The following is a 26,085-nucleotide window of genomic DNA, read 5'->3' as shown; positions in this document are numbered from 1 at the left end:
CAAATTGACTTTAACCCCTACGCTGCAGCGGCAATTCCGCCGCAGCGCTTGGGGTTTGGGGGGCCTCGCGGCGCTCCCATGCTCGTAACGGAACCGCTGCGTCACGAGCCTCGGACGCGCTGTGCTTGTGACGGAGCGGTTCCATTACGGCCCGCCCGCTTAATAGACTGCGCCGCGCAGGCGTGAAATCAGCGCCGCCCAGGCGTCACGGCCGAGCCGTGACCGAACCGCTCCGTCACCAGCACAGCATGACCGAGGCTGGTGACGGAGCGGTTCCGTCACCAGCATGGGAGGGGTTAAAACCATGTTTCATTGCATAAAAATACTAATTTCCCAGAGTCTTTCAGTCATATGGCTGTTGGCCAGTGTTTGGCCTGACAAATGCATACCATTGTGGAGTTGAGCTCGAGTTTAATATTTGTAATTTATTTTTGCTCTGGGACATAGTTTTAGACTGACTGCGAATTCAAAATAAAATTGAGTTTGCAGTTTCTCCTAGAAATACCATGTGAAGCAGACCTGATTAAGCAAGGAGTAGTGGGGTGAAAGACTTTGTGAAATTACTTTGATTTTACGAAAACAAAACTTCAGTTTTTGCATATTTATTTCCAGAAAGTTTCAAGAGAAAAAAGTATAACTTTTATGAAGTTTTTTTCCCCTTTAACTTGGGAGCTGGGAGGAGAAGTTAGTTAATTTCTCAGTGCTCTACAATGGAATAACCTCTGAAGTCTATCTGCCCCTGGCAGGGAAACAGCAGAGACCTATGACGAGGGAATTTAACAACTGGTATAGCTTTAGGCAGATTAACTCGAATGCTATTAAAAATATTCTGTCTACTGATGGTAGAATGTTCAAAGTTAAAGAGGGAGAAAGGCAAACATTGGAATGTTGGAGCATCAGGCCTGTACTATAGTAGTGTACTATAGCCATACAGCCCGCAGCCGAGGGCTGTACCGGTTGATCAAGGCCCGAGCCGCAGGGGAGGGCTGATAACAAGGACGAGGTCCTTTAACAACTGGTACAGCCCTAAAAAGAAGCGCTATAAGACTATTGGACCATTCCTCCCACCAGAGGTAGAATGTTCTTAATTAAAAAGGGAGAAACATGAAGACAACCATTGGAATGTTGGAGCTCCGGGTTTGGACCAGCCATTAGAAGCCCGGAGCCACTGAATTGTCTTCAATGAAGCTCTCAACATTCCAGTGTTTCAATAGACTTTATTGCCTTACGGACATCAACACCACCCCACTTAGTCAGGACAATGAAATAAAGAATTATCTCGTACAGTCAGAAATCGTATTAGAGAGAGCCCTGAATTGTAACTAAATGCAGAAATGCCAATCGAGCTGTCGATGCCGACAACTTCAGCAGTGAAAACTCATGCTAGAGCGGGAAGAAAACTGCAACTAAAAACATGTACACAGCTCCCAGAAGTCCACTCCTAGCAGAGGAGCTAAGAGGAGGGAGTCATTTTCTGTTGGTCAAAAGAAAGAAATGCATTCAAGAATAGTAAAACAGACGCTACTAGGTATAGTCCAGAACAGCTTCTTTTAATAGCAACACAGCCTCAGCGGCCAGAGGACACACCTGCAGCTGATAAGTGGCTTTGCTCCTTGAAGCTAGTGTCTCATACTTGAATGAGTACAAGCAGCTCTTAGGGGTAAAGCCCGGAATGGCATTTGAGGGTCGTTTCACAGATTGGAGTGCCTGATGGCATGGTGTACTTGCACACATTTCATGTTACATAGATTAGAGCATCTGATGGCATGGTGTACTCACACAGTTCATAATACACAGATTAAAGCAGCTGATGGCACAGTGAACTCACACAGTTCATGTTACACTGTTTGGAGCAGCTGATGGCGTAGTGTACTCACACATTTCATGTTACATAGTTTGGAGCAGCTGATGGCATAGTGTATTCACATGGTTCATGTTACACAGATTGGAGCAGCTGATGGCATGGTGTACTCACACACAGTTCATGTTACACAGATTGGAGCAGCTGATGGCATAGTGTACTCACACAGTTCATGTTACATAGATTGGAGCAGCAGATGGCATAGTGCACTCACACAGTTCATAATACACAGATTGAAGCAGCTGATAGCACGGTGAACTCACACAGTTCATGTTACACTGTTTGGAGCAGCTGATGGCATAGTGTATTCACATGGTTCATGTTACACAGATTGGAGCAGCTGATGGCATGGTGTACTCACACAATTCATGTTTCACAGATTGGAGCAGCTGATGGTATGGTGTACTCACACACAGTTCATGTTACACAGATTGGAGCAGCTGATGGCATGGTGTACTCACACAATTCATGTTTCACAGATTGGAGCAGCTGATGGCATAGTGTACTCACATGGTTTATGTCTCACAGATTAGAGCTTCTGATGGCACTGTGTACTCACACAGTACATGTTACACTGATGGGAGCAGCTGATTGCATGGTGTACTCACACAGTTCATGTTACATAGATTGGAGCAGCAGATGGCATAGTGTACTCACATGGTTCATGTCTCACAGATTAGAGCTTCTGATGGCACAGTGTACTCACACAGTACATGTTACACTGATGGGACCAGCTGATGGCATGGTGTACTCACACAGTTCATGTTACATAGATTGGAGCAGCAGATGGCAAAGTGTATTCACATGGTTCATGTTACATAGATTGGCGGAGCTGATGGCATAGTGTATTCACATTGGTTCATGTTACAAAGATTGTAGCAGCTGATGGCATGGTGTACTCACACAATTCACGTTTCACAGATTGGAGCAGCTGATGGCATAGTGTACTCACACAGTTCATGTTACATAGATTGGAGCAGCAGATGGCATAGTGCACTCACACAGTTCATAATACACAGATTGAAGCAGCTGATAGCACGGTGAACTCACACAGTTCATGTTACACTGTTTGGAGCAGCTGATGGCATAGTGTATTCACATGGTTCATGTTACACAGATTGGAGCAGCTGATGGCATGGTGTACTCACACAATTCATGTTTCACAGATTGGAGCAGCTGATGGTATGGTGTACTCACACACAGTTCATGTTACACAGATTGGAGCAGCTGATGGCATGGTGTACTCACACAATTCATGTTTCACAGATTGGAGCAGCTGATGGCATAGTGTACTCACATGGTTTATGTCTCACAGATTAGAGCTTCTGATGGCACAGTGTACTCACACAGTACATGTTACACTGATGGGAGCAGCTGATGTCATGGTGTACTCACACAGTTCATGTTACATAGATTGGAGCAGCAGATGGCATAGTGCACTCACACAGTTCATAATACACAGATTGAAGCAGCTGATAGCACGGTGAACTCACACAGTTCATGTTACACTGTTTGGAGCAGCTGATGGCATAGTGTATTCACATGGTTCATGTTACACAGATTGGAGCAGCTGATGGCATGGTGTACTCCCACAATTCATGTTTCACAGATTGGAGCAGCTGATGGTATGGTGTACTCACACACAGTTCATGTTACCCAGATTGGAGCAGCTGATGGCATGGTGTACTCACACAATTCATGTTCCACAGATTGGAGCAGCTGATGGTATGGTGTACTCACACACAGTTCATGTTACACAGATTGGAGCAGCTGATGGCATGGTGTACTCACACAATTCATGTTTCACAGATTGGAGCAGCTGATGGCATAGTGTACTCACATGGTTTATGTCTCACAGATTAGAGCTTCTGATGGCACAGTGTACTCACACAGTACATGTTACACTGATGGGAGCAGCTGATGGCATGGTGTACTCACACAGTTCATGTTACATAGATTGGAGCAGCAGATGGCAAAGTGTATTCACATGGTTCATGTTACATAGATTGGCGGAGCTGATGGCATAGTGTATTCACATTGGTTCATGTTACAAAGATTGTAGCAGCTGATGGCATGGTGTACTCACACAGTTCATGTTACATAGATTGGAGCAGCAGATGGCATAGTGCACTCACATAGTTCATGTCTCACAGATTAGAGCTTCTGATGGCATAGTGTACTCACACAGTACATGTTACACTGATGGGAGCAGCTGATGTCATGGTGTACTCACACAGTTCATGTTACATAGATTGGAGCAGTAGATGGCATAGTGTATTCACATGGTTCATGTTACACAGATTGGAGCTGCTTATGGCATAGTGTGCTCACACAGTTCATGTTACATAGATTGGCACAGCTGATGGCATAGTGTATTCACATGGTTCATGTTACACAGATTGGTTCAGCTGATGGCACAGAGTACTTGCACACAGTTCATGTTACACAGATTGGAGCAGCTGATGGCATGGTGTACTCACACACAGTTCATGTTACACAGATTGGAGCAGCTGATGGCATAGTGTACTCACACGGTTCATGTTACATAGATTGGAGCAACTGATGGCATAGTGCACTCACACATTTCCTGTTACACAGATTGGAGCAGCGGTTATTACTGTGTACTCCCACACAGTTCAAGTGTTTCTGGTTCATGCTCGCTCATGCAGCAGTAAGCGCAGACACAGGAGTGTTTTGCAGATGAGTCTGCGACTGTGGGAACATGCGTGTGGGATCCTTTGTGCAGTGCCGCTTATATTTATGCTACCTTTGTGCTGACACATTGCAGTTGGAAGTCCAGTCCCCGCCTGGCACCACCATTGGTCACATCATCCAAGACTGGCACGCCTGTCTACCCAAGTTCTCCATCCAGACCGTCTCCAAGGAAACAGTGCTGAAGATTGTGGGCCCCTGCATGGCCTGCAACTGCTGCGGCGACGTCAACTTCGAGGTACGGTGGGCACGCGGGAAGGGGTGTCTACGGATGTCTAGTGGTGAGAGCGAGGGTCCTCATGATGGCCAAGCAGCCATGCCAAGCTGGAGGGAACAACAGAAAAAAATAACTTCTCCCTAAAGTGAGGAGAAATGTGGGTAGGGTGTGAGAGGGAGTCATATCGACAGTAGTGGTGGATATGTAAATACACAATAAACCCACCCAGATGAAGATGCGACAAGTGAGTATGGCAGGTTTGCCAGGTGAACATTCCCTTCTCCGTAGGCGCTGTGTTAAAAGCATCACTATTGCCCAGGCAGGGCAAGATATTTCATGTATGCTGTTTTAAAGTCCACCTTCTCATGTCAGTGATGCTCAATTAGAAGTGTCATACTAACTTAATTTCTCTGGTCCCAACCTCCACGTCCTGCCTTCACTGCCTTTGTGAGGAAGCAGAAAGGGCGTAAATGGAAGAAGATGGGCAGAGCGCTGTAGAACTCCTGGGTTTCTAAGCACACAGATGTGCGGTGCTGAGACAAGCAGACAAGACCTTGACCACATAAGAGCAAGAAGTGGTCACCATGGCTCAGAGGGTTGGGGGTATCTTCTCTTTCGGTCTGCAGGTCTCTCACCACTGTGGTGTGTTTTGCTTGCATGAAAGAGTACATTTTCCAGAACTGTTTTGGTAGTGTTGCTGCTTCAACCAGTGGTGGCCTATAGTAGAATTTAGTAAACGAAGGGGCATATTCTCAAGAAGGGCGTTACAATTATCGCCGGTTTAGCGGCAGAAAACTGCTGCTAAAAGAGCGATAATGGGCTTGATAATATGCCCTTGAGAATTCTAATAGAAGCCCAGGTTCACACCAGAACCTGGGCTTCTATGGGAATTCTCAAGGGCATATTATCAAGCCCATTATCGCTGTTTTAGCAGCAGTTTTGTGCCGCTAAACCGGTGATACTTTTTAACACTGTTCTTAATAATATGCCCCTATGTGTTGTGAAACTTCCTACCTGAACACACCATGGAATCTTCCAGTAGCTCAACAGCTGATTTTTGGGTGCTGTTTCAAGGCATGGGCAAAGTGGGCTCTGGCCCGTGGCCCCAACATTTTTGGGGCCCCGATAGAGCCAGCTCTGTTATACAGAGAATCTTTCCCTGATGACCCTGAATAATTCTCAGACAGATAATATTTTCCATTCATATATTTGTAATGTGGTTGAAGTGTGAGAGTCTAGTCTATAACAGACATTTTGCAGGGAAATGCTGTGTTTGTTTCATGCAACATCCATAAAAAAGATCCAATTGGGACCTCACATATGAGAAATGGGAGTGGGGGTCACGGAGATTATTGGCAGTAATATTATTTAGTTGCTGCCCTGTTACAATATTCACACACGTCACTATTCCCGAATATTAGATGTATACACATTTAGAATTTGGACGAGGGTGCATGTGGACTCTCAGGACCCCGGCCACGGAGGACCTGGAAGAGCTGAAATTGGATCATAAATTCAAATATGTTCCCAACAGGGACCCCCAAAATGCATTTGCATCCAGGGCCACCAAAATCCTTAAGATGTACCTGGCTGTTCAGTGCATTGAGAGAAGGCCCTCTTTTTCCACTTTTACCTTTAACTAATACCAGATGATTTATACATCTAAAGTAACATGCCACCTTCTTTTGGGGGACATGGTAGCCACACTGGTCCCCATCCTGCTGAGAGTCTTGTGTTAAATTACTGTTTTTGCATTTCTTTTCCAGGTGAAGACAACCGATGAGTCTCGAAGTGTTGGGCGCATCAGCAAGCAGTGGTCGGGGCTGGTCAAGGAAGCCTTCACCGACGCGGACAACTTCGGCATCCAGTTTCCCATGGACCTGGATGTCAAGATCAAGGCTGTACTGCTGGGCGCTTGCTTTCTGGTTGTGAGTCTACCATGAGAGGCGGGACTTCCTGGCAAGGGCGGGATTTCCTGTGAAAAATAGCACTCTCTGTGAGAGACAGGCCTTCCATTGAGGGGCAGGACCTGGTGTGAGATGGCAAATGTGAAACAATTGGATGACAGTCTGAGTCCAAAGGGCTTTACAAGTAGGATGCAGACCTTGAACAGCTGCTTAGGTTCATGGATTGTTTAGGGGGCTGCAGGACGGAGAAGACAACCATAGTTCCAAGGGAACTGAATGGGAAGGGGTCGCGCAGATTGGTGGGTGATACGGCACCAGCGGACTAAAAATGGGTGGAATAAAGCAAATGAAATGTTGTAGCCCTATGGCAGATCAGGGAAGTGCATGGAGGTATGATTGTGGGCTGCTGTCATATAGAAGATGGGCAGAGCCAGATGAACATTCTGCCACTCTGGCCTTTCCCCAGTAGCCTGCATGGTAAGGGGGCTACCATGGCCCAACCACACCGCCATTGTAGTTGCCGCCTCCCACACCGTGCGACTGGTTTGAACATTTCTGCCAGGGTTATTTTGGTTTCCAGTCTGGCCATAAAAAGGAAAGGTAGAGTAGAAACTGGCTGCAGCTCATGAAATCTGGAGATTTGGAACAGCAGAGAGGAGAAACAGCCAAAGCCGAGCAGAGGAAAGAATCTGAAACCTCAGAGGAGTTTGTTGGGGGAGATGAGGCGAATGGAACAGCGATGGCCTTTGGCACTCCCAGAGGAGCTTACATATAGTGGTGTGATAATAATAGATGAGGGACTGCAGCCCAACCAGAGCAGAGATTGCGCTAGAACAGAGCGGGAGGGTTACCAGGTACTGGAGCGCATACTTGGCAGGGGAAAGGTGGAGCCTAAAGAAGGGGCGGGGCCTGCAATCTTGGGTAGACACGCTCTGCATGTGGGTTCAACAGAGATGCGGCTGTAGTAGACAAGGGAGGTTAGGACAGAGGTAGGAAAATAGTCCCAGGGCGGTTCATGGAGGGTGTTTAAATGGAACAGGTTTCCATTTCCAGGGAGTTCATGAAGGGTGTCCAGCACAGTTTGGAGTTGTGTTTTCAAAGAAGTTCTGGGTGGGGTACAGCAGAATAGGATTTGTATCCCTAGGACAGCACTGGGGGTTGTGGTCACAGTGCAGTTCATGAAGAGATGAAAGGGAGCAGATTGAGGGTGCAAGGTGTCTGGAGAAGAGTGGATGTAGAGCAGACAAGAGGCTTGGCTTGGACACAGGGACCTGAAAAGGGAACAGTGTAATGAAGTGTCTACTGCCCTAGGAGAGCAGAGGTGCTGGGTGTGCAGCAGGGGTCATTGTTTCAAAGGGAGAGGGCAGAGGCTGGTCTGCAAACTCTGGAGCCGGGAAGCGGATGGGGTGCTGCTGCAGTACGAAGGAGACCAGACTAGGAATCGGAACAGATGTGTGGGAGCAAGTGCCCATAGGACATTATCTGGGAGTAGTGGGGGTGAAGTTAGAGAACAGATGTGGTGGTAGCAGTGTACTGTGCTTTCAGGGGAGTATGTGACTCAGGAAAGAGACAGGGATGCTGTTCTGGAGGGGGCCCCTGTACATGGGATTGCAGAGCGGTGCTGAGACAGAAAGCTAGGCCTGCATTTCTCCTACATTCTCACCTTGCCCCTCACCATTTCTGTGTTTTTTTTTACAGGACTTCATATTCTTTGAGAAAGGGAAGGATGCACAGAAGAACACCGTGTTGGGTTGAAAACTGCATAAACCCCCATTGACCCTTCGGCCAAGCCTTCTTCTTTCACCCTGCATGCCTACGAAAAGCCAGAGAGTGCCAGAAGGAACAAAAGAACTATGCCCCCTCGCAGGGAGACCGCGTCCACCCGGGCTAGCTGGTCATCTATACATTTACTGCAGGGTGGGCGAACCTTTATTACCTCTTAAGTTTATACCTTTTGTGATTGGTCGAAAGCTCTTAGCACCAGAGGGTGTGATTTGTAAGAACATGCGCTGCCCTCTGTAACTTTGCCTACTTTTGGAGACAAACCACACCAAGGCTCTGTTTCAGAGCCAGAGCTTTTCGATGGACATTATGGCGAACAGTCTCCTGGGGCAACATGTGGCGAGCCTATGCTCACAGGGCTGCCTGTGCATCAATGACGTATGAGCAAATGAGGTAGGTCCTTGGTAGACACCCCAGTCAAACAGGATGCGAAATGGGGACCTACCACAAGAAGCAACCAAAGAGAAGAGCAATGGTTTCCATTTAAAACGTTACAGAAGACAGCAACTTAACCTGGATCTGCAGGCAGCTGCCACCCTGTCCTGAAAGCAGACACGTCCTTCTGCAGGCCACTGCCACCCTGTCCTGAAAGCAAATGCGCCCTTTATACACAGTACAGGGAAACAAACGGAGGCCGCTGCACCAATTTCAAGTTTTAAGTTTGAAAAGCTTTATTGAGTAAATAAAGACAATGTAAAACATCAGTACAACTGCAAAAAGATAAAATACAGTATAAGAAACAAATTTAAAGTTTTAATAGGGTTGGGCTGTCTTAATGTTCTCTGTAGCAGAGATGCACTTGCTAGCCACTTCCGGGGACTCCTCTGACCCACCACAAAGATGCCTTCATCAGTGCCTCCATCCCAGAGGGCCAGAGACCCCTTTGGTAACCAGTTTGTTACATCAGCTCAACTGTACGCAATGTGTCGAGCGAGTCTGTGACTTTGTTGTTTTTATCTCTGTGTTTGTATGCTGTTTTTTCATTTAATAAACCGTTGACTTGTCCTTGGCCAGTTTGTTCGCACCATTTGGTGCCAGAGATGAGTGACCGTCACTTCTGACTTATTCTTCCTGTTCAAAAAGGTAAGTGATGGAGGTGTTGAGGTGCCACTTCACAAAATACGATCAGCATATTTTTGACATTTTTTAATGACTGTACTACGAATGCATGTCTGCAACACCTGAAACCAAAAGAAAAATACTTTAAAAAGAAGGTAACGTTTGTTTTCTGAAACCAACATTATATTGCGGGAGAGTGCACAGTATGTGGATCTACGACATTACAAACGCAACCCGATGGTTCCAAGGACACATCTTTTTCCAGTCACATGATTTGCACAATGTAGTAGATGGACTCCAAATAACATATTCTTCAATCCACGTTAAGCATTGTGTTCAGAACGACTTGTATCAAGAACCCCCCACCCTACAGATGATATCTTTAGGTGCTTTTTCCACCATTGATTGTGGAAGCAGGAAGTGTGTCGGAAAGAAAAAAAAAAGATTTGCATGTTACCAAGGCGATAACGTTTCTAGATCAGTAACTTGCCCGGTCAGGTCATATTAAAATGATTCCCAATTTCTAACTATTTGAATGTTTTCACCATCTTTCTGATAGGGAGTCTGGCAACAGACTTTTTCAGCATTTCTAATATGTTTCAGCAAAGATTTATCCAAGGTGTGTAATTTGATTTTTCCAGCGGACCACACCTATTTGTCGGATCAGTGAACCAGAGCCGGGTTGCATCCTACTTCCATCAACCCTGCGACACGATTGGACCACCATATCTGAAGTGAAAGTCTCATGTGCAGGAAAACAAGTCTGCATAATTCCCAAAAGCAATATTTTGGAAGAATAAGTGAACAATACGAAGGCCTATATTCTCAGTGACACCCACACAACTCCATTTTTCCATTACTCAAATGATGCAACGCAAGGGATCGAAGAGAACTACATGACATTTGATCACTATCGATGTTGAGGTACACCACCTTTTTGTTGAATCCAAAATAAGAGGTGCCCAGAGATGAAGCAGATTTGGAAACTGTGCAAAAAAACTGTTTATCACCCTTAGTTTGAAAATGCCCCAGACTCTGCTCTGAAAACCTACTTCGATCATGAGTGAATGAAGATACAACGCTGACACCCAAAAGACCTCAAGGTTGAGTGTTCAATGTCAAAGACATTGATATGGGTGTCGGTGCTGAAATCGTTTTGGCATTGAATCTTCTAAGAAAGGCACAAATATCTTTCTAAGAGGCATTGAAAACCTATAGCTTCCCTAAGACACACTACCATTAATTCTCTCTGGCAGAGTCAGGCTGTATAGGTTAACAACATTCACCCAAGACTTGGAATTTTCTCCCCACTCACCTCCGTACTACACAGAACCACCTCTCCTTCAGAAAACAGCTAAAAACCTGGCTCTGGGTGAGTAGTGCGCTATACAAATTCCTGAACTTGAACTTGAACCCACATTCTTACAGGTTCCAAAAGGATAATATGACCCAATATGCAGATAGTATCTTGCAGAGGATCACAAGAAGAGGGGGCTCATGCCATTGCAGAGGAGATAACCAAAGTTGGAAAGACCTCTTACCAGGCATCTCTCAATGCCTCTGACATGGCCAGTAGGCTGCAACACGCCGGGTCTTCAGGCGGCATACATGGCAGTGGGTTTCAGCATTGGTGCTTGAGGCTCAAGAACAGATTGTCAACATCTTATGACAAACACATTTAAAAAATCCACTTACCTTTTGCTGGCCAGCCATCTGCTCTGCTTCTGTAGCAGAAGGAAGCAGGAAGCACATAGCCTCCCTCCCCTTAGCCAATCACAACGCTGCAATGAGGCATTGTAATTGGTGTGAGCGCCCTGTTCGAGGCTCAGACGGGAACTGATGGGAACTGGGAGGCTTTGATGTTCCTCACCAGGCTGTGTAAAGCAGCTGCAACTGAAATCAACTGAGATACGACCACTGTACTGTCCTCCCTTGATGGAACTGCTCCCCTTTCCCCCCAAAAAGGAAGAAACACATCAGTCTTTGGCATGGGTCTTCCAGGATCTAAATGAGAAAGAAACTTTGTTTATTCATTTGAAACGATATGGAATCTAAGACCCTTTATTCAAAATACAGACATCTTAAAACTAACTGGAAAAACTAAAAATAATCCCGAAGGCCAAAGCCGCATTGTTACGAAGTGAACTTGACTCAGCTTAATAACTTGAAATCCTCCTCTAATGCTGAGGGCCTCCTCTCTAACCAAAGCGATAGTGGCCGAGATCGTCTCACAATGGAGGTGAATCATAAGCCGCTCCCTGGGAACAGGAACTTTCATAGAATGCCTGGAAATGAGAAAAGTCACTAAAAACAACTAAGCGAAACTAGTTCAGTCATGTAATATCTCTGTAATTAGTAGGCAAAACCAATCAACACAAAAATAGTGAACTGATAGAGCATTTAATTATTAATCAAATACGAGGCACTAGGTTATCTGGTTCCAGAAATGGATGCAGCACAGATTTGTTCGACTCGATAGTAATTGATGATGTAAATAAACTCTTCAGCAAGTGCATATCCTGCACTTCGATACTTCTGGATCTGAATGAGGCATTCAGTCGGGAGGAACACTTGACTGTTTTCAACACCTCCTAGAAACAGAGACAGCTAGAAGGAAGGAATTATTATTAAAGATTCAGATCATGTGTTCATAAACTATCAATCAGACCAAAGATGTGCAAAGTAAAGATGTGCAATCACTACTCCTCTACACCTTCCTTAACTGGGGTGCCTCAAGGCTTCACGCTGCACCGCTGCTTTGTAACCTAAGCGCAAACCTTAAAGTAAGAGCCGAGAGGATGAGACCTCAACATTCTCAGAACACTGACCGTACCCAGCTCTGTCTAAAACCCTTCCGGGTACAGGTAGTTCAAGCGATGGATAGAGAAGCAACCGCGCAGTAGCACATCTCCTACTCCAAGGTGGCCCCAGAGTAGGTAAGCACATCCATATAGCTGGAAATTAAGGTGCTCAGGGAGCCCTTGTCTAAATAACATAAGAAAAGGCAAGGACTGATTCTGAGAGCAGATTAGTGAGCACAGGTTCAATAGTGAAACGGCGTGCATTGTTGTGAGTGCCTGGGTTTAAAACCAAAACATTACACCGCCTCAAAAAATAAACCCACATGAAAAGAATTGCATAGTGGCACAAATGCCTTTAGAGAGATGCAGTAATTAAAGCAAATCTCATTCAGCTTTGTAACTTTACACGCTACCAATATGTAAACTATTGGCCATGTTGCCAATATGTACAGCTATTGGCTTGATAGTCCATCTCAGCATGGAGAGTCACTCAGAAGAAGCCAAATTATCTGTACTTTTCTGTTTTTAAAAGTAAATACAGAAAGGAAAAACAATGTTTTCTTTCTGTGTTTATCTGGAAGCCAGGGAGCCCAGTTATAATCTCTTTCCCCTGCCCAATCAGCCAGCATGTGCATAACTGCCCCCCCTCCCCCAGCTGTGGCCTCCCCTTCACAATTGTGCAGTAACCGAACCATGTCAGCTGCTGGACCTTCCCTGGGTTCCCCTTCCTTTTAAAGATGTGAGGCTTGCAACTCCTCATTCCTGGTGGTCTGTAAGCTTTGCAGGTACCTGATGATGCCCACGAGGCGGAGCCGGGCTTTACTCATGCGCTGCCTGCAGTGCTGCTCTGTGACCGCACCCCCCTTCAGCCGTCGCGGCGACTCATTAAGATCACTCGCCTACCCTGCAGCCAGCGCTGAGCCTCCTGCACCAGGTGAGCCCAGCACTCTTTTGAAGACCCTCCTGAGACAGAGAATTACTTGCATTCTGCTTAAAGTAACAGTGAATAGAACCCCACTCAATCCTTACTAGTCGCAGGCTTCATTGTCGCCCTGGTTTGCTGACTCCTGCCTGGTCAGCGTGTGTTGGCTTCACTTTCTCTTTGCTCGTTTCTCTCTTCCGTGGAGCATTGACCAATTGCTTAATTAGTGTCCTTCGGCTGCAGGTGATGGGTTGTTCTATGAGAGAACATACTACTGATGCTATGAAAATGTTTGCCTCTTCTATAAAACACACCTCATACTCGGCTCTAACTCCCTCCCTACTGCTGAAGCCATACAAGTTCAACAGAAAGACTTACAACTACTCCTTCATTGGTCTTGCCCAAAGAATATTGAATGCACTGCCACCAGAAACTAGACCAAACGCCGCCTATACATTCCTCAAAAAAGAAGCAAAAAAGCTCCTGTTGAATGGTCTCCACCACGAGCTACACTTAATCACCTGCTTGAGCACTTAAATGTGGACTCTTTCTGCCTCATGGACCTACCAAGCCACCGTGGTTTAATGTATCTCTCTTTCTGTTTACATTGCTCCCTACACTTCTTTTTCTTTTTTTCCACTACCCTTCCTGCATTTTTCCAATGTATGTAAGACCTGACTGCTATATGTGCAGCGCTCTGATACTCGGATGGGTCATGTTCGCACTTTAAAAAACTCAGCAAATAAATAAATAAATAAATAAATTGGAAGGCGTACAGAAAGGTACTCTTACAGGCAAGAAATAAGTCTGATTACAAAATACGGCACATTTTTTTAGTTCAAAATCATTTTATTGAATTTTAGCAAAGGAAAACACATAGATACATACAGAAAACTGATAAGTTGGATCATTAAATTACATGAAGGTGAATAAGAACAATCATAAATGAACAGTCAGAAAGAAATTACATCGCACAGTACAATTGTCAATCAAAGGAGATATAATAAATATGAAAGAAGGAGGGAAGGGAAGGAAGGAAGGGAAAGGGTGAGAAAACATATTATACGGCACATTTTTAATTAACCGTCTTATGTAGAACATGCAAATTCAAGATAACATTGCAAGAGGTCCTACTGATGCGAGTGCACGTAGACCGCTTAGCAACAATACATCTGAAGGAGGTGTAGTTACTCATTCTTGTTCACTTGTGACGTGGAAGTTAGTACCAGAAGAAGATGACACCTTTAGGCATAAAGTCGGCCCCAAGAGTTTGAAAAGTATCTACTGTGGCGGCAGCAGCCCTGAGGCAAAAAGCCATATATGAGTATCAATATATGGACAGCCGGCTGGTAAAGGGGAGATCAGTTCAACAATGGCAGAACGGTATTAATAATGTCATCAGTACGTTTTCCAACTTGTATTCATAATCAACCTAAAAAAGTGACATCTGATTCCAGTTCAGCAAAAGACTTTCTTCCAACTTTTAGGAACATCTGAAATAAATAAAAAAATCCACATTTACTAAATACATCAGCTTCTGAGAGGAAGGCGTGTAATATAACTATTAGGGATGATGGCATCTTTTCACATCTAATATCCTATGCTCGTACACAAAATAGTAGAAATCAGGAACGCGCACAAGCCGATGGACACAGGTATTGGGGATTTGGACGGAGTTGCTGTTGTCACTTACAGAGGTGTAAACGATGTAACATTGCACAGAGACCGACCTTGACTTTTCACAGATCCAGCCTGACTTAGCATGAGCAAACACCCCCCCACTGGATGGCACGCTTGGAAACTCTCCAGGTAAGAGGTCAGCGCGGTTCAGAATAGGCATAAAAGCATAGCACCCAACTCACCTGGGAGGGTATCCTGGCGCTGAAGGAGTTTCACATGGTGGAACGATATGTAACCACAGCCCCAAGATGGCCACCAAACAGGACGCCGTGGCAACAGCGTTCCCGTAATCTCCGCCACCCCTGCCACGTGGTAGCAGTAGTAAAGAGGACACATTGAGGTCGAATCTGTCCAGAGTGTTTGTGGGGCTGAGTCTTTCTCTTGCTGTGGGTCTTCACTCTGGGTTAGGTACAAGGAGCAAGGAACTCACTCTGTGCAGAGACCAATGGTTTCAATGGAAGGAGCTTCCCTGTACAAGGCAGCTCCTGTGTTTGGTGCCTCATTGTGATTAAACAGCCAAGCCTGCGTTTTATACTATAAATCATTTTTAGAATGAAAACAAAGTGGGGTTTGACTAGCCTGGGCCGGTGTAAAAGAGACCTGTCCACCCCCACCCCCCTGTACCAGCATCTGTCAGAGAGAGTCTTTCACCTCTGCACATGGTTTCTCCCAGTTGGGGTGACTCCTGAGGCATCACCCATACTCCTGGGAGGCAGTGGCCTCAGGGTAGTAGGTGCTTGCAGCCATCCGCCACAGATACTGCAGAGTGAAGATTGACCAACAATGGAATAGAATTCAAAACAGACCAACATGAGATCAATGCTTTTCCTTAATTACTGGAAGGCCTACAGAGGGAACAATGGAGAAGGTGCTCCTACAGGCAAGACATCAGTCTGATTACAAAACAAGGCTCATTTTGAATTGCCCATGCTTCTGTAGAACACACAAATTCAAGATAACAACATTGCAAGAGGGTATACTGATGCAACTGCACGTAGACCGCCTAATGACAATAAATCTGAAGGAGCTGTATTTCCACATTCTTGTGCACTTGTGACGTAGAAGTTAGTACCAGAAGAAGATAATACTTTATGGCATAAAGTCAACTCCAACAGATTGCAAAATGTCTAGCTGTGGCAGCAGCTCTCTAACACAATAAGCCATATTTGTGTATCAATATATGGACAACTGGCTGATCAAGGGGAATTCATTCCAATAATGCCAGGGCATACTGTAATCAGTGTGTTTTCAATTTGTATTCATAGTCAACCTAAAAAAGTTATATCTGGTTCCACTTCAGCAAAAGACTTTCTTGGGAGAGGAGAAAGATTGTGAGAGAAATACACATTCCAACTTATGGGAAACCTCTGATATTTCACAATAATATTCACATTTACCAGATATATCAGCCTCTGAGAGTGGGGCTTGTAATAAAACTGCAAGAGATGATGGCATCTTTTTTTCATAACTTATATCCTTTGCTCATATACAACATAGTACACATTAGGAATGGTGCACAAACAATGGGCACAGTTGTTGGGGATTTGGACGATGTTGCTGTTGTCACTTACATGGTGATAAAAGCTTTAACATTGCACAGAGAAGTGACCTTGACAAAGAACAGACTTTTCACAGATCCAGTCCTGACGTACCATGAGCAGAGATGCCCCCCCCCCCAGGCTGGCACACTTGGAAACTCTATATGTAAGAAGTCAGTGGGGTTCAGAATAAGAAGAAAAGCATAACATATACCAGGAGTTAAATATGATTTTTGTAGGTCCAAAGGCTTTTGAGGCCTAAATAGAGGGGGCAGTGGTAACGATTTTTGAGCAGACACCCCCAAATACAGTGATCGACTTACACAAGCCGGAAGGGACACAGTTATGTCGTCTCAAAACTGCTGTAAGGGATTTGACATTGAGTAATCTCTCAAAATGGGTATTATTGTAGCTTCCCATTTGCCAGGAGAAAAAAATATCACTGTCTACACAAAACGAGTTTACCGCAAAGGAGAGTTGTATCATGTTCGCGCTATATAAAACTTTATAAATAAAATAAATAAATAAATATCACCTATTCTTAGATGGCATATTTGCACACTGAACAAGACATTCCACAGATCTCTTTGGAGCGAGCACAAAACCAAGCAAAACACCAATCCTTTGTTTTCCAGATCCCACATCCCCTATCCACGAGGAAGGCACCTTCAACGAGTTTGCCAGGAATCTTTGCATATGGGTTTCTCCCTGATTCCTCTGATGACTTCACCAAGTGTAGGATGTCTTATCTGCCCTTAAATAATAGCACCAGAGTGATACATTTTCTAGATTATCCTAGAACCGCAGAGTTCGTTTTCCTAGACCTGCTGGCACTAAGGCCTAGATGTATCAAGCCGTTTGCGAATTGCAAAGGGTCTATTTGCATATTTTGGCATGCATCAAAAATTCGCAAATTAAGGAATCGCAAAAACTTGCGATTCCTTATTTTGCCATAGCATTTAAGAAATCGCAATTTTGCGATTCCTTAAATGCTATGTATGTAGCATTTTTCAATTGCGAATTTTGGTTAAGAAATCGCAAATTAACACCAACTTGTAATTTGCAAATTCTTTTAAAAATGCACTATTTGGCATTTTTGAAGGTGGCATGTGACGCACACACATGCCCATAGAGCATGTATGTGCGCCATATGCACACACATGTACATTTCAGGGGTGCAGCAGGTTGTCCTTGAGACACCCCTGCACCCTTGAAATTATTCTCAATTTGCGATTAGCAAATTGCGAATCGCAAATTGAGATTAATTTCACAATCATTCCTATGGCCTCTTGGCCCATAGGAATGAACGGGAAATTATTCCTTAATTGCGAATTCGCAAATTGCGAATTCGCAAATAAGGAAGATTAAGAAATCGCAAAAAAATAGCGATTTTTTTACATACATCCCATTTTGCGATTTCTAAATAGCGATTCCTTAAAAATCGCTATTTAGAAATCGCAAAATGGAATCTTGATACATCTGCCCCCAAGGACTGAGTAAAAGTGTCAAACCAAGACAGTAAACCAGTTAGACTGCAATAACCCCACTGAGCAATTTTTGTGTGTGAAGTAACGATCAATCCCATGATTTGTTACAGGAATAGTGGAACCTCCTTTCATTTTTAAGCAAGGTACACATTTTAAATATTCTAAGATCAAAAACGTAGACTAGTGCACATGATATAAACTCTAACCACATTAAAGACAGATAAAATGGCAACAACAACGTGTTCTAAAAGATTGAACAGGAGGAATCGCATTTCTACCCCTATTCTGTTACTTCTAGGCACTATACTAACTCTAGCACCGCAGAAAATAAAACCTGTTTTGAGTTTCAGGGATAGTTCACACCCACATAACCAATTGAACAATAGGACTTGCTTTTAATATAATAGTAATGTCTGCAATTATTGTCTCTCAAGGCCAGCTGTACTGATAAGCAGGGCTTTAAGTGTGCCGGGTCTCAAGGGGTCTGAGCACCGGCAGTTTTTTTAAGGGGGGCTCGAAACGGGTCTCTATCAGGCTCTGTTTTGAGCCCTAGCACAGGCTGGCCGTTTTTTTTCCGAACTGCAGTGACAGCAGTTTTCTGTCACTTCAGTCCGGGAAAAAAGTGCCAGGGCGCAAAACAGCCCTATAGAGACCCTTTTCCAGACACCAGGCTTGTCGATGTGCGCTGCCCGCACTGCTCACTTCTCACTAGTGGAGAAATTATGGCATGACATCATGCCAGGTGAGCGTTATGGGGGGAGGGAGATCCTTAAAGAGTCATTTTCCTTCTGGATTTCCCTTCTCTTTCTAAAACGCAAGAGCAGCAACATTGTGGTAGGGTCACCAGGGCTTTAATTGGAACCTTTTTCAATATTATATGTAACAAGCATTAGATGAAGCTTATTTATCTTATGCAAGTAATAACCATTGACAAAGCCAATAGTCCTTACTTGTTGTAGGTATGATGTCACTTGTTGTATCACATATCTGGATGCAATGACAGAAACACCAAAATGCAAGTCGGGTGGCACATTAATACTTTCAGGGAGGTGGTAGCGCACCAGACACGCCCCAACGAAATTACCTATTGCATGATGGTTCATGTAGTTCATTATTTTTCGCTCAGTTCAATTCAAAGTGTTCATAGCCAGTGCTGTATTATTAGTTTCAATTCGTATCCCTAGACACGTGTTTCATGATTCCTCAATCATCAGTAGGGAAAAAAAGGCAAAGTTCATAGTTTGTCGGGTGGCACACTATGCTAAGCACAGATTTTCAGTGTGTTTTAAAGCCACACCCCTAATTACACTGGCCACGCCCCTTTGAGAGACCCCCCCAGTTTTTTCTTCCCATTTAAAGCCCTGCTGATAAGTTCAGAGGGGCGAAGGATAAGTGCCTCCTCAATAACCTTCAATTAGAATCAGTGACCTGATTCTGTATAACCTGTGCCACCTGACATTCAATTCAGGGACATTAGTATCGCGCGCAAATTACATCCGAGGAGTCTCATGGCGCTAGACATGAATGTCTTCTCTTTCATTTTTCTCTCTTTGTGCTTGGATTTTATAACATTTCACTGGTCTAGAAAGTCTCAATAAACAGCAGAAAGTGGCATAATGCGCTTAAACTTATTTTCAATCTGCGTATGGTGTTCTTATGACGAACAACAATTAACGAGACACCTTCAGGAAACTCATCAGAAATCGATAACAAATTATGCAAGACAGCACAGTCACAACCTTGATAAAATACTATGGCTTTATTCAAGCAATACATTGCTATCAAGTTGAAGAACATAATAACCTATGGTAAATCTACTTTCTATTAATCACAAGTACTCACTTTTGACTAATTAATACATTTCATTGAAGCAGGGAAATGCTCAGGAGAAAAACAGACATTCTTTTCAAGGTAACAGTGAGCTCAACACCCATGAAATCCATACCTTATCAACATGTCGATGGAGGGAGATGCCACCAGCTGCACATCTGTTCACAGTACAACCAGAGAAATACAATTTGAGGTTAGCAGCACGGCTCCTCAAATCACAGAATGCAGCCAATAAACTATGGCAATATTACAAGAAGCACAAAGACCTGGATGGTGTCACAAAAATAACCATGAAGGACACTCGGCTGAATCTTTTATAAATTCCTTTGTTTTATGGTTATGTCTGAAATGCTGAATTTTATCTTTTTGGGTGTCAATTGGAAGCACCTTCTATGGCGATGACTGTTAGCCAACAGTGACTCACAGTGTTACCTCCATTTCCAGATTCTTTTTTTTCCTCCATTGGTTTCAGAAGTGACAAGACCTACAGAGAAGCCCACGTGTGAATGAAAAGTTGAAGCTGAATCTTCATGAAAAAGTACCAGTGAAGAAAGTAATTTACCACCAAGGATACAACCTCAAAACCAACTCCAAGGAAAACACAATTTCTGGGAAGTTATGACCTTATGAGAGTGTACCTTGTGGGGATTTGTTTCACTATGTTTAAAAAAATGTTTTTGTATCTTCTGTATACGAGACATAATCAATCAATCAGAGTACTTGTAAAGCGCTACTTACCCGTGAGGGTCCGCTGAGGGGAGAGGGATTGCTGCTACTGCTCGAAGAGCCCGGTCTTGAGGAGTCTTCTGAAGGCGAGTAGGTCTTGGGTCTGCCATATGTGGGCGGGGAGGGTGTTCCAGGTCTTGGCAGCGAGGTAGGAGAAGGATCTGCCACCGGAGGTCGTTCGTTGGATGCTGGGGACAGTGGCGAGGGCGAGGCTGGCGTAGCCGAGCTGGCGGGTGGGGGTATGGAAGCAGAGTCTGCTGTTCAGGTAGGCTGGTCCGGCATTGTGGAGTGCTTTGTGTGCGTGGGTGAGGAGCTTGAAGGTGATCCTTTTGTCGACGGGGAGCCAGTTTAGGTCTCTCAGGTAGGGGGTTATGTGGCTGTGGCTGGGGACGTTCACGATCAGTCGGACGGAGGCGTTTTAGATGCATTGTAGTCATCGCAGGTGTTTGGCTGGGATTCCTGCATAGAGTGCGTTGGCGTAGTCCAGTCTGCTGCTGACGAGGGCCTGTGTCACCGTTCCTCTTGTTTCGGTCGGGATCCACTTGTAGATCCAGTGGAGCATGCGTAGGGTGTTGTACCAGGAGGAGGAGACTGCGTTGACCTGCTTAGACATAGAGAGGGAGGAGTCGAGGATGAATCCTAGATTGCGTGCATGGTCAGTGGGTGTTGGTGCTGTTCCCAGTGTGGTCGGCAACCAGGAGTCGTCCCAGGCTGAGGGGGTGGGCCCGAGGATGAGGACCTCCGTCTTGTCCGAGTTCAGCTGCAGACGTCTGCTCCTCATCCAGTCTGTGATGGCCTTCATTCCATCGTGGAGGTTGGTTTTGGCAGTGTGTGGGTCCTTGGTAAGGGAGAGGATGAGCTGGGTGTCGCAGGGTAGGAGATGATGTTGAGGTCATGATGGCGGGCCACTTGTGCGAGGGGGGCCATTTAGAGATTGAACAGCGTTGGGCTGAGGGAGGAGCCCTGGGGGATGCCACAGACGATGTTGGTGGCTTCGGATCGGAAGGGTGGGAGGCAGACGCTCTGGGTTCTGCCGGAGAGGAAGGACGTGGTCCAGTCAAGAGCCTTCTCTTGGATTCCAGCTTGTAGGAGTCGTGTCTTTAGAGTGCAATGGCAGAACGTGTCGAAGGCGGCTGACAGGTCCAGGAGGATGAGGGCTGATGTTTCGACGTTGTCTAGTTGGCACCTGATGTCGTCTGTGGCGGAGATGAGGGCTGTCTCGGTGCTGTGGTTTCGTCTGAATCCGAACTGGGACGGTTCCAAGTTGTTGTTGTCTTCCAGGTGGCGGGCCAGTTGCATGTTGACGATTTTCTCGATGACCTTTGCTGGGAACGGGAGCAGGGAGATGGGCCGGAAGTTCTTGAGGTCCTTGGGGTCCGCTTTGGGCTTCTTGAGGAGGGCGTTGATTTCGGCATGCTTCCAGCTTTCCGGGAATGTCGCTGTTTCAAAGGAGATGTTGATGACCTTCCGTAGTTGGGGTGCGATGGCTGGTTCTGCTTTGTTGAATACGTGTTGTGGGCACGGGTCAGACCCACGCTGTTCAACATCTACATGAGCCCCCTCACGGCCATCGCACACCAACACAACCTCAACATCCTCTCCTACGCAGACGACACCCAGCTGATCCTCTCCCTCACCAACGACCCCGCCACCGCCAGAACCAGCCTACACGAAGGGATGAAAGACGTAGCCGAGTGGATGATGAACAGCCGCCTGAAACTGAACTCAGATAAGATGGAAGACCTCATCCTGGGATGTTCGCCCTCCGCCTGGGACGACTGCTGGTGGCCCCCTGCCCTGGGCAGCGCACCCAAACCAAAGGACCACGCACGCAACCTGGGCTTCATCCTGGACTCCTCCCTCTTGATGACCAGACAAGTCAACGCCGTCTCCTCATCATGCTTCAACATCCTACGCATGCTACGGAACATCTTCCGGTGGATCCCCACCGAAACCAGGAAGACGGTCACCCAGGCCCTCGTCACCAGCCGACTGGACTACGGCAACTCCCTCTATGCCGGTACCACCGCAAAACTCCAGAAAAGACTCCAGCGTATTCAGAACGCCTCAGCACGACTCATCCTGGACATCCCCCGACACAGCCACATCTCCGCACACCTAAGAAACCTGCACTGGGTCCCCGTCAACAAGAGAATCACGTTCCGACTCCTCACCCACGCACACAAAGCTCTCCACAACCAAGGCCCAAGATACCTCAACGACCGCCTGAACTTCTGCACTCCCACCCGCCAGCTTCGATCGACCAGCCACGCCCTCGCCGCCGTCCCCCGCATCCGAAGACCCACAACGTGAGGAAGATCCTTCTCCTACCTGGCCGCCAAGACGTGGAACTCCCTCCCCACCCACCTCGGCCTGACCCAAGACCACCTCGCCTTCAGGAAGCAACTCAAGACCTGGCTGTTCGAGCAGTAGAGGATCCCCCCAAGCGCCTTGAGACCCTCCGGGTGAGTAGCGCGCTATACAAATGCTTTGATTGATTGATTGATTGATTGATCCTGAGTGGATGGAGTTCATGACCTTGCGTGTCTTGTCGTCGTTGATGTTGGACCAGGAGGTCAGGCGGTTGGCGCTGGTGGTTTTCACAGGGGAGGTGGAGTCTGGCATAGTCGGGGCGGTCGTGGTGTTGAAGCTGTTGTGGATGTCAGCAATCTTGCGGTGGAAGAAGATGGCTAGTGACTCGCACAGTTCTTGTGAGGGCGGGATGTCGTTGGCGCTGGGGTTGGAGAGTTCCTTTACGATGCTGAAGAGCTCTTTGCTGTCATGTGCGTTGTTATCCAAGAGGTCTTTGAAGGAGGATCTCTTGGCTAATCTGATGAGGTAGTGGTGTCTGCGGGTGGCGTCCTTGGGGGCTGAATGGTTGTCCGGTGTGCATTCGTGAAGCCATGTCTTCTCCAATTTCCGGCATGCGCGTTTAGAGGTCTGGAGCTCGTCGGTGAACCAGGTGGGTCTCTTGTTGGCGTGGCTGTTGGAGGGTTTCTTGAGTGGGGCGAGGGTGTTGGCACAGTCCTCGATCCACTGTCTGAGCTTTCGGGCTGCGGCTTCTGGTTTGGTGGGGTCGGTGGGTGGGTTCTTGGCGGGTGAGGTGAACAGCTGGTCTTCGGTGTCTTTGCTCCAGCAGCGGTGAGGCAGCTGTTGGGTGCGGTGCTGCATGGTTGGTTTCTTGAAGGTGAAATGGATGCAGCGGAGGTAGGTCCAGTGGAGTTCGGTGGTGTGGTCGAAGGCGACGTGGGAGCCTGTGGAGAAGACTGGATCCAGCGTGTGGCCGGCGGCGTGGGTGCGATGACGAGTTGTCTGAGGCCGAGGTTGGCGAGGTTGTTGATCAGGGTGGCGGAGTTGGCGTTGTTGTTGTTCTCGAGGTGGAAGTTCAGGTCCCCGAGGAGGATGCAGTCCGTGGAGGCAAGTGCATGGGTGCTGGCGAGGTCGGCGATGGAGTCGCTGAACTGAGCCCGGGGTCCAGGGGGTCTGAAGACGAGTGTTCCACTGAGGGTGGTGTTGGGGTCGGTGTGGATCCGGAAGTGCAGGTGTTCGGCGGTGTTGAGGGTGTCGTCTGCGTGGGTGGCGACCTTGAGGGTGGACTTGTGGACTATGGCTATTCCTCCTCCGATTCTGTTGGTGCGATCCCTGCGGGTGATCTTGTAGCCGTCCGGGATGGCTATGGCGATGTCGGTCACCGAGGAGTTGTTCCACCAGGTCTCGGTCAGGAAGGCCACGTCTAGAAAATACTAATTTTAGTTTGTGATAAAAGTGGCTCTAAAAATGTGCATATTTGAGTGGTCATCAAATGTGTATCTCTGCTTTTCAAAGACCTTTAGTCCGACACGTGCAACGCCTGCACCTATCTTTAACCAGACTCTAAATATTGAAGAGAAACAAAGGAGGGCACACAACGCCATGAACCAAGAGAAAGAACAGAGTTTAGCAGAATTTTGGTTTTCTGATAAGTTGGAGTCAGACACCTTACAGACTACAAAGGTTGCACAAAGGGATGATATCTCGGAATCTAAAACACAGCTCCCTTAAACATTGAAATACCCGAAACAGAACCAAAATGGATTGTTTGGACCTCTATAAGGCCTAAGCATAGAATGCCTCTGATCCAGCGGCATACCAACAACAGATACTCCACTACCATATACTCACCAGGGCCCATAAACACACAATCGGGTAAACTGCTGGAGTCAAAGTTTAATGTGCCTGATCACAATATCAAAATTAGTTATTCACCAATCCTAACTAACCTCTCACTGATCAAAAAGCTCTTTCATCTGGTCGATGGACCATTAGTTGAACTAATTGATGGTGATAATGTACAAAATTAAACGTTTCTATACCTTGAAGTAAATAACCACAGACTCAAGTTTCAATTCTTTATCTAGATTAATTGCATGTGCACCACTTCAAAAATACAGTACAGTCACCATCACTCATGGGAGGAAATTTCAATTAATCAAACCTCATACATGATACTTCAAACCTTTGCAATGACGTATGCTCAGAAAGGAGAGGACAGAGAGGAAAGGACATCTGCAAATGCACAAAATTATATTTACCTAGGATGGTGTGAAGACCACCCCCCTGGCCAAAGGACTGGTAAGGGTCCCCCGGGATAGGTCAGGAGACAAAAGAGTTCAGGATAGGCTAGATGACCTCTCTAACACAGACGGTCGCGTCACACCCCTCTCTGACACTCTCTTCCTCCTGAGATTCTTCCACAATCTTCTTTCTAACCTAATTAAATTAGGATTGATGACTCTGCATTTGGTTTCATCATCAACATCTCTCGCTATTCTGGCAACACCCATGGCTAACAGCATCTCAGCATCGACATCTATCTTACTAACTAAAGGCTGCCTCAGTTATACCTTTTGCTCTTCATGTACCACCCACTAAAGTTTCAATATCGCAAAAAAACAAAATCTAATTGGTCAGGCAAGGGGGGAAAGATCATCACACCATGCTTACATATCACTTTTTCAGTTAGCCCATTGTTAACAAACCCATGCACTTAATTTTTATTCATATTTTATTTTCCCTCCCTCATTCACATTTCATCTGCAACAAATGTTTTAATTTGAACATGTAGGCTCATTCATTTTTTGATCTTTCACTGTCGGTTCTCAGGCTCAGGCATACTGCAACCTTGTCCTCTTCTTGACCCAGACGTCATTCTTCCGGGCTGACATTCAGTTGTCATGCGCGATTGTCACATGGTTTAGCTTACTTCAGCCATACACGAGAGGCCCAAATGCGCACTAGTGATAAAGTCAGAAAAGACAAATGTTATTCTCACAGATAAATGGTTTCAACTGTATAACACCTGTCTCTACTCTACCCCACCTTACTTATTAATACTTTCCCCCATTAGCATTTGTTAAAATAGCTCAAGTTCGTTTCAGCTAAGCAGGTGCCATGCACGCGAGTCTTCAAGACTCCATTTTAGTTGCTTTTGCTCACGCACAAGAATTTCCCTCCAAGCTTTAGTACGTCCTATTGCGTAGATGCAGTTGACGCATCCGCAGTAAAGATTTCCCTGTTAGAGTGG

At 46.0% G+C, this 26,085-nt stretch overlaps 1 protein-coding gene across 2 annotated transcripts in view; it reads left to right on the top strand.

Moving 5' to 3' along the window:
• The window catches only part of LOC147678716 (phospholipid scramblase 2-like), a 185,347-nt gene extending 175,863 nt beyond the window's left edge, over nucleotides 1-9,484 (top strand). For both annotated transcript variants that reach the window (XM_086946174.1, XM_086946173.1), the window contains exons 6-8: nucleotides 4,650-4,811; nucleotides 6,557-6,718; nucleotides 8,396-9,484. In XM_086946174.1, the coding sequence (XP_086802300.1) occupies nucleotides 4,650-4,811; nucleotides 6,557-6,718; nucleotides 8,396-8,452 (381 nt within the window). In that variant the 3' untranslated portion in view covers nucleotides 8,453-9,484. The remainder of the gene's footprint in view (nucleotides 1-4,649; nucleotides 4,812-6,556; nucleotides 6,719-8,395) is intronic.
• The last annotated feature ends 16,601 nt before the right edge of the window (nucleotides 9,485-26,085 follow it).

Source organism: Lissotriton vulgaris, chromosome 12 (genome assembly GCF_964263255.1).
Source record: "Lissotriton vulgaris chromosome 12, aLisVul1.2, whole genome shotgun sequence".
NCBI classification, from domain to species: Eukaryota; Metazoa; Chordata; class Amphibia; order Caudata; family Salamandridae; genus Lissotriton; species Lissotriton vulgaris.
The sequence above is the reverse complement of the archived record's forward strand: the minus strand, read 5'-3'. Positions and strand labels throughout refer to the sequence as shown.